This window comes from Leptonychotes weddellii, unplaced genomic scaffold (assembly GCF_054177405.1).
Source record: "Leptonychotes weddellii isolate Sample4059 unplaced genomic scaffold, ASM5417740v2 HiC_scaffold_2498, whole genome shotgun sequence".
In the NCBI taxonomy this organism is placed as follows: Eukaryota; Metazoa; Chordata; class Mammalia; order Carnivora; family Phocidae; genus Leptonychotes; species Leptonychotes weddellii.
Window position 1 is genome coordinate 1 of NW_027840959.1, and position 13,376 is coordinate 13,376.

Sequence of the window (13,376 nt, forward strand, 5' to 3'; positions counted from 1 at the left end):
GTTTCTGGGTCCAAGCAGATACCGTACATAAGGTACTCTGGTGGGGTGAGAGCGGCAGGAAGGGGAGCCCTGTAGCAGGCTGGAGAGCACGTGCCTCGTCCAGAGGGGACAGCTGATTTGCTGTCGGGTGGGAAAGAGGGACAGAATTCTTGCCAGACTTCTATCTTTTTTAAAAAAATAAAACCCTGCACAGGCCAAACAGTACTTGCAACCTCAAAACTTGAAGGTGGTACGCAATTTTTTCTGTGTTCACTGTATAAGCACAAGAACCCTTAGAGAAAAACTTCAGTCAAGGGATACAAGTTCGATGTCAGGAAAAGCTTTCTCAGTGGAAAGTTGATTGGAATGTATTATCAAGGGGGGGCTGCAGCAGCTGTGTGATTTCTAAATAGCCGTCTGTATTAAAGGGACCAGGCTGTACAGTCTTTGGAGGCAAGGGTGCAGTTTTTGCTAGGGGTGCTCCGATAATTCAGATATAGAAGACTAGAATGTCAGCTTTATAAAGTAAAAAGGCAGAGCTACAGGCACGAGGTTTCTGGCAACTCAGGCCCAGGCTGGAAGGAAGCCTCAGGAAGGAAGGAAGAATCAGGCTGTTAAAAGTTACACTGTGTTGCCCTGCAAATTCATAGTTATTTAATGAATGAATGAACAGAGGAGCAAAAGTAACAAATCTAGAGGTTCAAGTTAGTCTGCTTAAATAAGGTAGGGGCAAGGCTCATGTGGTTCCCAGGGAAAAGACTTTAGGGGCACCTGGGTGGCTCAGTCGGTTGAGCGTCTGCCTTCGGATCAGGTCATGGTCTCAGGATCCTTGGATGGAGCCCCACTGGGCTCCTTGCTCAGCAGGGAGTCTGCTTCTCCCTTTCCGTTTGCCCCTCTCCCCTGCTCGTGCTCTCTCTCTCTCTGATAGACGGGTAAAATCTTAAAAAAAAAAAAAAAAAAAAGACTTCCGCTTTCCCAACTACAAGTTAACTGAAGTCCGTAAACTGGAGACCTGGGCTTCACTTTCCAGCCTGTGCCTTAAAACTCCTCTCAGTATTGTCAGACTCTCAGAAAATTACTGAGTAGTGCAAATAATTCGATAAAACAAGTATTTCTAAAGAATACAACTCTTTTTGATTAGAATGTTCTGGTGTACACAGAAACACGTGCGCGTGCTCAAGCGTTCTGTTCTGGAGCTCTCAGTTAAGCATCCGTAATATGTTCAAATCTACGTCAAGATTTAGTTTAAAAAGTAGAAAACAGTGAAGTTTAAAACACAAAACAAGGCAAGGGGGTTAAAAATCTATCCCTGGCTATTAATTTCAGACGAGTGACACAACGAGATAAATACATTTTTCCTACTTTGTTACATGAGCTGGCCGAACCCAATCATCTGTCTTCCTGCAAAGTGGGTGAGGGATCACTGAGACTGTTCTCCTTTTTGATATGCATTTTGTGTCTAGAAAATGGAACAGCCAGGGAAAGAAAGAGAAAACATGTTGAAAAAAGGGAGGTAGGAGAGAGATGATGTTGGTGAGAAGGGGGAGAGAGAAAAAGCCTCAACTTCTTATCTTTGGTTCTCTTTTATATGCAAATGTACACCTGCTAAAATACATCTAAATCTACAAATAAAGAGAAAAAGAAAATATCTGATGAACAAGTGCTTTTAACAACCCTTTACAAGAGCCAGATAAACTTGGGGTTCACCAGCCTCGAAGGGGTGTCTCCAAGGCAGAGTCAGCCCAGGGCTTTCGCAGAAATCCCTCATGAAAAAAAGGGAAGAGGTGGGCCTGGAAAAGGAATAACAAAGGGGGTTGCAAACAATACTATCACTCGGGCTAGGAAAAAACGACCTTGAACCGACAAAGAACTGGGTATCCTCGAGTACAGGAGGATAATTACGATTCCTATATGAAGTGTGCAGTGATTTTAAAACGAAATTTCTGTCCGCTGAGTTTCCCAGTGCTGTTACCCTTCACATATGTCTACACCCATGCAATTTTTTCCCCCACACTGTGCTCGATGTGTGGCTGATTGCGGCAAACCCAGTCATTTTTGCAAAAGAAAATAAAAATTGTGGGATGTCTTTCTAAAATTAATTCTAAAGATAAAGATTATCTCTTAAAATCCAGAAATCACTTGTCTACTAATCTGCTCAAATGAAAATGAGAGAAATTAGGATATGGGGGTTTTCATGGTCAGAAAATACAGAAAACTCATCTATATTTAGGATTTTTTAAATTAAAGGCCGTAAGTGTATGTGAAGGTGAGACACACAGGTTGGGGCTTAACAAGAATCGCTTTTCATGTCCAGATTTTCTGCAATAAACCCCACTCCACCAGTCACCCTAGGCCCATAAATCTATCACCAAGGAGAGGGATGATGCATACAGAAGAGAGGAAACGCCTGATCCAGATGAGTTGCCTGGAGCTGCTTTAAAAAATAAGTATTTACATCACATTCTTAATTTCTGTGGAGCAATCAACAATTATGCCTGAAAATAAATGGCAAGCTTGTAACCGCCCTTTAACAAACATTTCAAAACCAAACCGAAACACTTTTGGGGGTATTACTTCACATGTAAATTTATAGCCCTAGTGCCTGCCACTTAACACTGTTCAGTCCTGGGAGGTGAGTGTTCAACTCTGAAAGTCATGGAAACTTCAACTTTTCAAAGATGGAGTAATCTGATCAGGAAGCTGTATTTTATTGGCACACAAAGCAGGATTTTTAGCAGCTTTGCATGCAATGATTTACAGAAGAATCAGAAATAAAGACGGTAATATTATCATTATCATCATTTATAGTAGGGCCAGGAATAATAGCTGTATAATATGACCTGCATGCTAGAAATGTAAAATATGCAGAAATCCCTCCTCATCCACTGTAGTGGGTTGCAAAGTATCTCCCCCGCAGGTTTATGTCCACCCAGAACCTCAGAATGTGTTCTTGGAAGCAGGTTCTTTGCAGATGTCATTAGTTATGGACCTTAAGATGAAATCAATCTAGATTTATGGTGGGCCTTAAATCCAATGTCTGCGGTCCTGGTAGGAAGTGGAGCGAACACAGACACAGGAAAGAAGGCAAGGTGAACATGGGGCAGAGACTGGAGTGGTCCTGCCACACGCCAGGAGCCACCGGAAGCTGGAACAGGCACGGAGGAGTTCTGCCCTTGAGCCTTCAGAAGGAGCACAGTTTGATTTTAGACTTCTAGCATCCAGAGCTGTGAGAGAATACATTTCTGTTGTTTTAGATTTGTGGTACTTTGTTATAGCAGCCCTGGGAAAATAATAAATTCCCTGAGCCCCAATTTTATGGAAATATCCAAAACCCAATCCCTTTTCTTCCTTTCTCTTCACTTGGGTCTTTTGTGTAAAATGAGGGTGTTTCACAACATGACCCATAAGGGCTCTCTCAGATTTGAGACCTCCTGCTTCCTGGTTCTCACACCTGGGGAATCACCTGGGTATCTAGAAGGCTGATGCCTGGGCCCCACCCCCAGAGGTTCTGGTGTGACTGGTCAAGGGTGTGGTTTGGGCATGGACATGTTTAAAAGCCTGCACGGCATGCTACTGCACAACCACTGAGGAGAATTTCTCTAGGCACTTAGGAGTTGATTTCCTTGAACACAGGAGCCTCCAACCAAGAGCACTCTTCAGAATGATGCCTTTCATTCTTTACCAGCCACTTTAAATCACCACAACCACCCTCAATGCCATGAGTGAGGACTGCTTTGCTGGAGCAACCAGTAGGCAGCAGGTGCCATGATTGAAGCCCCAGCAGCCTGACCCCCACCACAGAGACAGGGCTGTGTGGACTGCAGTGGGCAATCCAGCAGCATGTGGCGGCTCCCTTGGTTTTACATGAGTTGGGGGGGTTCCCGGTCCCAAGTACGGCAAGTGACAGGTCTTCACGTGATTCTTGTGCACTTCTGGACAGGACAAATGAGACACGGTTCTCTGGCTGCCAAAAGTTGTCACTGCAGTCTTTTCTCCCAGAATAAATCTAGTCGCCAATGACAACCTGGCTGTTGTAGGCTTCCAGCCCTTTTGCAGTGTGATGAAAAACTCATGTAATCATGTTTGGGGAAGCACTGCCCAGAACCCTAAGTGCCCAGAACCCTAACCCTTCAAATCTATGCTGACCTCCCACACAGCTTTTAAATGGATGTACCTTAGTATAACCTTGAATACTTCAGCTTCCAAAGAATATCAGTGAGAAATGGCACAGTCAGGCAACCACTTTCAACACAGCTTGACCAAGAGAATTGGTGTCAAAAGAATGAGAGGCTGAATGGACATTCTTAGAGGCTTAATCCTCTTGAGATAAAAGCTGAGAGGCCTTTTCACATGGAGCTTAAAGAGATGAGTTTTGCCAGGATGGGCACGTGGGGTGGGAAAAGTACTGGTGGAGTGAATGACTGAAAGAGATAGTATTCTGGCCTGAATCAACAAGCCTTAAGGAAACTCCTTAATAAGCTCATTTTTATTCATTCGTTTGACAAAATGAGTGCCCACTGTGTGCAGGATTCTGTGTTAGGTGATGGGTTTTTATGACATTTAGCATAAGCTGCATCACTGGCTAAAATGAAAACTCACTTACCTCTCAAAGGTAAATTTAGTGTGAATACAAATAGAATTGCCAATGCGGGAAATTTTACTTGGGGGTAGAAGTCGTTCAGAGGGGTACTTTCATCAGCTAGGTAAGTATTGCCTTAATCCTGGCCTAAGTGTTTCAGGGAAACACTGACCTGAATAGCCTACTACTTGCACGTGGTCTCAGGCCTAACTGCACTCAGGTTTGCCCCTCTTTATGAAGGGCAAACTTCTGGTACAGTCTGTACTCAGAAATCCTTGCAAGCCACCCACTTCTCTAGGCCTGACACAAGGGAAAGGAAAGGTGTGGCATTGTTCATCATAGCTCTCAAAGCATCCTTGCAGAGCTCATCTTTTGTGGGGATACACACTGACATTTCACTGATTCAGACATCCTGACGCGGGTGTCTCTCCTGTCAAATGAAAGGGGAAGGGTTGGTGGAATGGAAGGTCAAAGCTTAAATCTTGAAGTTTGAGTTCAAGACCCAACACGCTAGCTACCTGGCCTTGAACAGGAATCTTAACCTTTCTAGGTTTCTGTTGGACTGTCTGTAGAATTAGTTACTGATGTTTACCCCACCGGGCTGTTATGAGGATTGGACAGGAGGGAGACTTAGTGAAGGCAGGGTCGCAGGCTTTTGCTGTCCTGGTATTTCCAGGATGCAGCCCAAGTAAAGGTGTAGCATACATGCACATGATATATTATTTATTATACACAGAAAACCACACATTCATAGACATTCAAATTAATCTTTGATTCGTACCTGGATTCTTTAGTGTGAATTGACAGACTAATAAAAGGAGTAGATAGTGTTAACAATGGCAGATCATACAGGCTGTGAGTGTGTATGGGTGTGTATGGAAGGATTTCTGTGTAAATTCTAGCACAGATTGTGGGAGCCAGAGTTATGAAACTTACACTCTCCCAAATGATGACTAACAAAGCAGATGCCTTTCAGAGTGACAGCAAATAAGTTAAAGACGAGCCCCTCTGCCAGGAAAACCTATGTTTGGAAATCATAAGCAAATGGAAAAAAAGAAATGAGAATGTTGGTACATTTGATTCTTTTGCTACGGACTGAGAATCACAGACTCCCAGCATTTGAAGGAATGTCACCATTCCCGGAAACAAGAATTCCTTCCACAGTGCCCCTCTAGAGAGCGGGTTCCTGCCATGGTGCAACCAGCCAGCAGCTGGAAGACCCTCACCTTGTTTTTGTTGGAATGAAGAGCTAGAAAGTTCTTCCATGACCCAACTGTGAATTTCTTCCTTGCAACACTCACATACAGGGCCCCCTGAGCTACACTCTGCAGTTACACTTGATAAATGTTGGTATGTGGCAGCCATTTTCAGATAGGAGATAAGTTATTTGAAACTCTAGGTTCACACTTGTAAATGGTTCATTTATTGGAAGTTCTAAAAGTTCTTTAACATGCCTCTGCACACTGTGCTGGCTATAAAGGGAAAGAGGGGTCACGTAGGGTTTGGTCCCAAAATACGTATTCCTCAAAGTATCTTCTGGGTATACTGCACAGAACAGATGGGGGGAAATGCTGCACCAGCCCAGCAACATTTGTTAGAGCACACCAGGGGAAGACTTGCCTGGTGATCAGGTGCCCTGCAATGTCCTCAACCGTGGGTATATCACACATGTGGCAAATGAACACTCACAGGCAGAGCCGTGCAGCCTCCACCAGGGAGACCACCAGGAGTCACTTCATCAACTTCTGCTATTCTTCTTAAATGGTTTTTCATGGGACTAATTAGAAGTTCCTAAAATATCATGAAACTCTCCTTAAGATTCCTTTTTGATAAGGTAAACATCCTTCTGGATTCAAACCATCCATTGATTTTTCAAGTGGAAATTTCTTGCAGAAACTAATTTAGTGGTACTACTGGGAAGTGCTGTCTATGAGGAGTTATGGCAGCACAGGGCTTGGGTGGGTCTTGGTCCCAAGTGCCTAGTGCAGTTCAGGAGGAAGCATTCATATATTGAGTGTGTAGTACATGCTTGGCACTTCCACACACATGATCTCATTTCAACTTTAAGACAATCTTGTCTGCTTTCCCAATAGAGAGACCCAGAGGGATGGAGAAACAGAGCAGGGAGTAAAGAGCTGACATAGACAGCTGATGCCAAAGCCCAGGGACAGCCGCCATATCTCCTCAACTCCCAGAGGACAGCCTCAGGAATATTCCTTTTCTTTGGAATACTCTAGAAGGAATGCAGCTCATACAACAGGAAAACCTCAACAAAATTATTATGAAGGGAGAGGCAGACTCTATCTTAGATCAAATGATATACCTGCCCTAACTCTACCAAAGGCCAAATCTCCAAATAATTATGCCAAAAGACACAAAGATTTAATAAAAAGATGATGGTCAAGAACTTGGAGACTGAACTAAGACCATGTTATATGACAATTACATCTTGCAAAAAAGTGGGGAAAAAAAGAACTTAAGATTAAAGTAATTTCAGTGACATGCATGACAACAGTATTAAGCAGGGCCAAGGTGCCTGAGGCCCTCAAACATTAACTTCATGGGAGCTCTGGTGGGTGGGGAACACAGAAGAGAGTGTGGTAGCCAGGACAGAGCTGGCAATGCTCCAAGTCACTAGCTTTGAAAGTTTTTTTTTTCCTTATATATTTCCCAAGTTAGTTTATATGTCTACTACTTTGGCATACAACAGGCACAAAGCATTTTTTTTTTTTTAAACTGCCAACTTTGATGGGTCAACGGCAGGTTGTTGGAACAGCAATTTCTTTGAAGACTCTAATGGCAAATAATCCTTGTTAAGCTCGTCACACCTCTTTCTGCATGAAGAGGAGAAAAATGTGAAAGTCCAGTACTTAACTATCTCTTCTACCCTAAAGAAAGTCTATGGAAAATACCATCTGCATTAATTTGGGGGAGAGTCATCTACTTGCAAGGGATGACTGGAAAGAATACTGGAGAAGTAAGAATGGGCAACTGGGTCTTTTCCTGGTTTCCACCCAATAAGTCTTTGTCATTTTAACTGAAATAAGTTCAGAGGTCATTAGATACTTCTGTGTTCAAAGGTAAATTGCAAAGGAAAAGCATCCAAATAACTTTTTGGTTATTTGCAGCTTGGGATCATCTACACTTCTATTAATAAAAAGAAAACAAAGAAGAGACTCTAACAGAATTTTCTCAAAATGAAGAATAAAAATGCAATAAACTATATCACTGGGAAAATGTTGAAAAGAAAAGAAAACCTCTGTATGAAGTGAAATACCTCTGTATGGAGTGAAATATTATCTGATGCAGAATATATACAATAATTGCTCTACTATATACTCCTTTTTCAAAACCAGAGTTCATCACAGAAACATGGGTTTAAAAAACTAATCATCAGGCCATGAATTGTACTGCCATAAAAGAAAGCCATTCTTTTCTGCTTATAAACAACAAAACTACCACATATGCAGATGCATGCCTCAGTACCTCGGTGCAATGGTGTATTTACTTGTATAAATATTTAAAGTCAGACCTTTGAATTTCTAATGAAGTAGTACACCACTTTACAAAATAAGATACTAGTAAATTTAGATGTACGACAAATAGAACTCTGTTCAGAATACTAATTGCTGCTGTTGATATTCTAAAACTAAAAAAAGTAATGATATTCAGATTCCATCTAAACAAGCATAATACATGGGCAGAAATCTCGATAGGTCTTGATGAAACCTTACTGCTAAAATTGTTATATTATCAGATGAGTAACCACCTCCTATTTTTGGTTAGTTTTAAGTTATCGGAGGTACAAGGCAAGCTTCATGTCCGGCACTTTTCCCCCCTGCTCTTATTTTAATGATACACATTCAATCATCACAGGCAAGAAAAGAGTCACATCAGAAACATCTGTAGTTTGCCATATAATGACTGGGTGTTCCCCATGGAGACTGACCTTGTCACCCAGACGCAGTTGCTGCAAGTCTGTGTGATGGGGGTGCTCACACATGTAAATGTATGACATGATTATGAAGAATTCAACAGACACGGTTATTTTCCACCTTAGTTTATGTTAAAGTAAGCTCACACGTTCTGCTCTTATGATTAATCGCCTGCTCCAGCATGCAGCAGTTGAATACCGTTGCTCTTAGTGGAGTCCACAAACCACTAACCTAGAAGATTCTGCTTATAAGATAAGGTTGAATCCTGTTTGAAATTCACAGGTGACCGTAACTTTACCTGTGATCGGGATCTTCGCTGCCATGCTTTCTTCCCTGCTCTCGTCTCCACAGCCACTGGAAACTTCTAAAAACAAAACACATGATGATAAAAGTGTATCTCAAGGATATATTTATGGAGTGGACCTTTGTTTGCCTTTTTTTTTTAAACTGCCGTTCCTTTTATTTTCACTGCCTCCCCATGTCCCTTTCTGTGGGTTTATTTTTTTGTCTGAAATTGTACTGTTTCTAAAAGGAAACCTATTCTTTTTTAAGATTATTTATTTATTTGAGAGAGCTCGAGACAGCATGAGCAGGGGGTGGGGGAGGTAGGAGGGGTGGGGAGGTGGAGGGTGGGAGGGGCAGAGGGACAGAGAGAAGCAGACTCCCTGCCGAGCAGGGAGCCCAACAAGGGCCAGGACCCAGAGATCCTGACCCGAGCCCAAGGTAGACACTTAACTGACTGAGCCACCCAGGTGCCCCAAAAGGAAACGTGTTCTAAATCTAAGGTATCTCTATGTTGCCTTCAAGCAAAATAGTATAGTCCAACATCTATCAAATTCAAATAGGGCTTAAAACAAGTGAGCTCCAAATCCTGCGCATGTATATTGACTTCTGCGTATATCCTGAGCAACTCCTGGCTGTCTTAGAAATGCCATTACAGCAGTTTCCTGGCATGCCTTAACAGTACTACTAAAATAATCACAATTTCCGGATACTAAAAATTGGCTGTTAAATTTGGGGGGCATAAACTCATTGATTCTTAGTCATCTGTTGAAACTTTTATAAGGTTCCATTACAATTAAAAAGAATGTTTACAAATTATGAGTAAATTTTATTAAGTGATATCAAAAACTTTGCAGTATTTTATGGAATCATTGTAATGGAATCACCTTCATCCTTGTGACATGATCAAAATGATCTACTGCCAAGAGATTCATTTTGCTAACATTTCATTACTTATAAAAACTTATTGGAGGGGTGCCTGGGTGGCTCAGTCAGTTAAGTGCCTGCCTTCGGGTCATGATCTCGGGGTCCTGGGATGGAGCCCTGTGTCCTGGGATCCAGCCCTTCATTGGGCTCCCTGCTCAGCAGGCAGTCTGCTTCTGCCTCTCCCTCTGACCCTCCCCCTGCTTGTGCTCTCTCTCTCTTTCAAATAAATAAATAAAGTCTTAAAAAAAAACTTATTGGAAATTCAGCATAACAGCAGACCTATGATTAGGTCTTCCATTCCTGTTAAACTAAATGAAAACAAATATATTTCCTAAAAGGTGGTATAAAACAGAGAAAATATCATGCATATTAAAATCAGAAGTATTCTCTAATCAGCTTAATTTTATAGGTATACTTTAAGAAAGAGGGTGTTGCGTTGATTCTGAATGCATGTTTTCTGTGGACAGAATTTATAGCAATAGTTACCTTGCTCCTTTGTACGAACATTGTTGAGCCACTGAGCGGGTCTGGCTTCCTTTATTCCACTATTGTCATTCAGAATAGACGGCAAGCTGCAAGATGATTCATTACTGTGAATAGCTGACCTATCGTCACACTCTTCTGTAAGGGCTTTTTTCAATAATGCTGTTGCCTACAGTGTTTAAAAGAAAGCACAAAGAAATAAAAACAAACTCTAACCACATTACCCTTGGTCTCAAAAATCCAGCCTTCAAATGTAATTTTAGGTTAAGCTTTACTTGGGATTTAATTTGCTTCCTGACATTTAACTGAAATTAAAATGTCTTCAAGATGAGACAACATCTGATTATTTTCCAGCATAATTTCTTTACAACAACTTGCACTTGTGATACCTTCTTTGAGGACTTACGGAATGCAGAAGTGTTCTCTGACTCATGAAGTATGTATATGAGATGTGACCACCTCCATTAATCTGGGCTGGTTCATCCAAGATTTATCTTTCATTGCATGAATCTGTTTTTCAGGCATGAAGACAGTTGATTTGGAATGAGAGATCTGGAAGGATGTGACTTTGAGGTATCCCCATCCTTCTAGAAATGACCTGTGAACTTCCCCAAATGAGAAGATTGCAGAAAAACTTTGTGGCTGAGGAGGATACACGAAAACAAAAAGAGAACTAACCTTATTCTAAATCATATTCTTCAATCAAGGATAAAGACGCTTCGCACTTTGCCCCTCAGTCTTCTGGGAGCTTAGGAAACTGGCCTGCCACACTGCCTATCTGTTTTCAAAGGGCCCTGAACTGTCTTTACCCATTATCACCTCATGTCTTGTGGGCAGGCAGGTGGGCACAGATTTCATCACGGCCAACTTGAGAGGTAGAGAACAAGTGGCAATTAACAGGACAAGTTAATACTCGGGTCTATTCATTTCCAGGTCCATCTCCTCCTGAGAAATACAAATATACTGGTAACAAGAGGTAACCAATGACGACATAACCTCCTTCCAGAGTGTATGTTTCTCGTTCACTTCCTACATGTAAGTGGTGATTTGCCCAGGCTTTTGGCAGAGAAAACCTAGGTGGTGGTGCTGATCTATCACTGGTATCTGATGACAGGAATAAATACAGGGCAGGGTCCAACCCAACCTGTTGGAAACAAACATGAGATTCTACAAGTTAATATGAAGAGTGGGACAGGGACAAAGCCTCACGGGTCATCTTTAGTCTAAGCACAAAGGGGTAACACCATAATTATCTGGGGAAGAAGAGGGAAGACAATAATCTTTCCTTGTGATTAATACAAAAGAAGGTGAAGATGTCCTGACATATCTGCCTCACTGAGGCAGAATATGGAAGATCTAGCCTTGTTGAGTTTGGCCTGGAACATACTTTGAGGTCACTGCCGTGGGCCTTGACATCCTTGCAAGGCTCCTGCCTTCTGCCCTCCCTAGGACCGGCTGGCCTCTTGGACTCATGCCCATCCTAGGGGCTGCAGCAACTGATTAGAGGGGATTTAAGGAGTTCTAGTTTCCTTGGCCAAGGGACCTGGCATCAAGTTAGACTTGCAGCCAAGACCTGTCTGTGGTTCACTTCCAGTAACCAGGTGCTTTTCCTTCATTTGTTTAAATTAGTCCTGGATCTTATTCCAATTGCGGTAACTCTATATTGGGATGATCTGCACAGTATCCCTGCAGACTAGGGTTCAGGTATAAAGTCCTGCCTCTGAAGCTCAGGCCAGGGCTGGTTCCTGTCCCTGGCTGTCAGAGTGCCCCAATCCCAGCCGCCTACATGGACCACTGCACTGCAACTGCTTCCAGAATCTGTCCAGGAAGAGGTATGAAGAGTAGGACCACGTCCTTGAACTGCCATCTCTCAACTGTCAGTATGGTCTCTGGACCATCCTGGCATGTCTCATTTCTAGATCTCTACCCATCCTGATCTAGTCTCTTCCCACAGAGAGTTAAGCTCCAATTCTGTGTGCCCAATAATCCTGGCTATGTGAAAAGCATTTTAGAATATGAACAAAAAGAATTGGCCCAGATTCTGTAATGAAAGCTGTAGTTTTCTTTTTCTGATAGTTAAAATAATCCAAATATCTGGAAGACCCTCAAAGATGTATTTCTTCCACATCTTATGCAATAGCTGTAACTAATAATTTCTTGGCATGACTTCATTATAATGGCCTCTGTCTCCACACATATCTTAAGAATAAAATTGTTTAAGAACTGTTGCAGCTTCCTGCACTTTGTGCTGCAGAATTTGCAGACAACGGAAACTGGGGTTGCCAGTGACTCAGATTACTTCTCATTAGGCCCTCAATGATGACACACAATTTATCTCACTGCTCTGTGCATCCCTTTTCATACGAGACCCTCTTTTGCTTTAGCTGGGTTCCAACTGGGCCTCAAAATAAAATGCTATAATAATACTGCAAATGTCTAATAAGTCTTTCTATGCTTGATACTGATACCAGCCCTGCCACCAGTTCTACGCTGAGCCCTTTTTTTTTTTTTTTTTTTTTACTGGGGTGACGTAAGTAGAGTGGTGAGCATACTGCAGGTCTTTATTTCATATATTTCATAAATGAAGATAAATGATCTTCACTACTCAATACTCCTATCTCTAGGATTTCTCGTACTTTTTTGATAGGGACATTGATAAAAGGACTCATCTTCTAAGATAATTCTATAGATAATTTCTCAAAGATGAGTTTTTTCTATCTGTAAGGATTTTGGTAGAAGGTCCAATTACTACATGAGAATGGCTGGCTTGGCTTTACTGGACCATGGAGCCAACAGAGAGCAGCAAATGTGCCCAGTGGGTCATCCGTAAAAGAATCCACAATATAAGGCCCTAACAAGCAGGGAATAATGATAAGCAGGGCAGAAAGAAACGTCAGCCTCAGACAAGGAATAATCAGAAAGTTTTAAGTCAAAAACAACTTCGGTAGAGTTGGGAGAAACATCTGTAATACATTCCCAAGCTGTATTGTTAGCAGACCTTTTAGAAAGACAGATTTTTCAAAACCTCAATGAGATACCACCTCACACCAGTCAGAATGGCTAAAATTAACAAGTCAGGAAACGACAGATGTTGGCGGGGATGCGGAGAAAGGGGAACCCTCCTACACTGTTGGTGGGAATGCAAGCTGGTGCAGCCACTCTGGAAAACTGTATGGAGGTTCCTCAAAAAG

General features: G+C 42.1%; 1 protein-coding gene across 1 annotated transcript; it reads right to left on the bottom strand.

The window, feature by feature from the left end:
• Positions 1-6,755: 6,755 nt before the first annotated feature.
• On the bottom strand, positions 6,756-13,328 carry LOC145718908 (centrosomal protein kizuna-like). Its single transcript, XM_081810410.1, has 3 exons — positions 10,592-13,328; positions 10,189-10,354; positions 6,756-8,857 (listed from the first exon to the last, which is right to left on the bottom strand). Exons 1-3 carry the CDS (start codon positions 10,616-10,618, stop codon positions 8,739-8,741), a joined length of 312 nt encoding a protein of 103 aa, XP_081666536.1. The 5' UTR covers positions 10,619-13,328; the 3' UTR covers positions 6,756-8,738.
• Between the last annotated feature and the right edge of the window lie 48 nt (positions 13,329-13,376).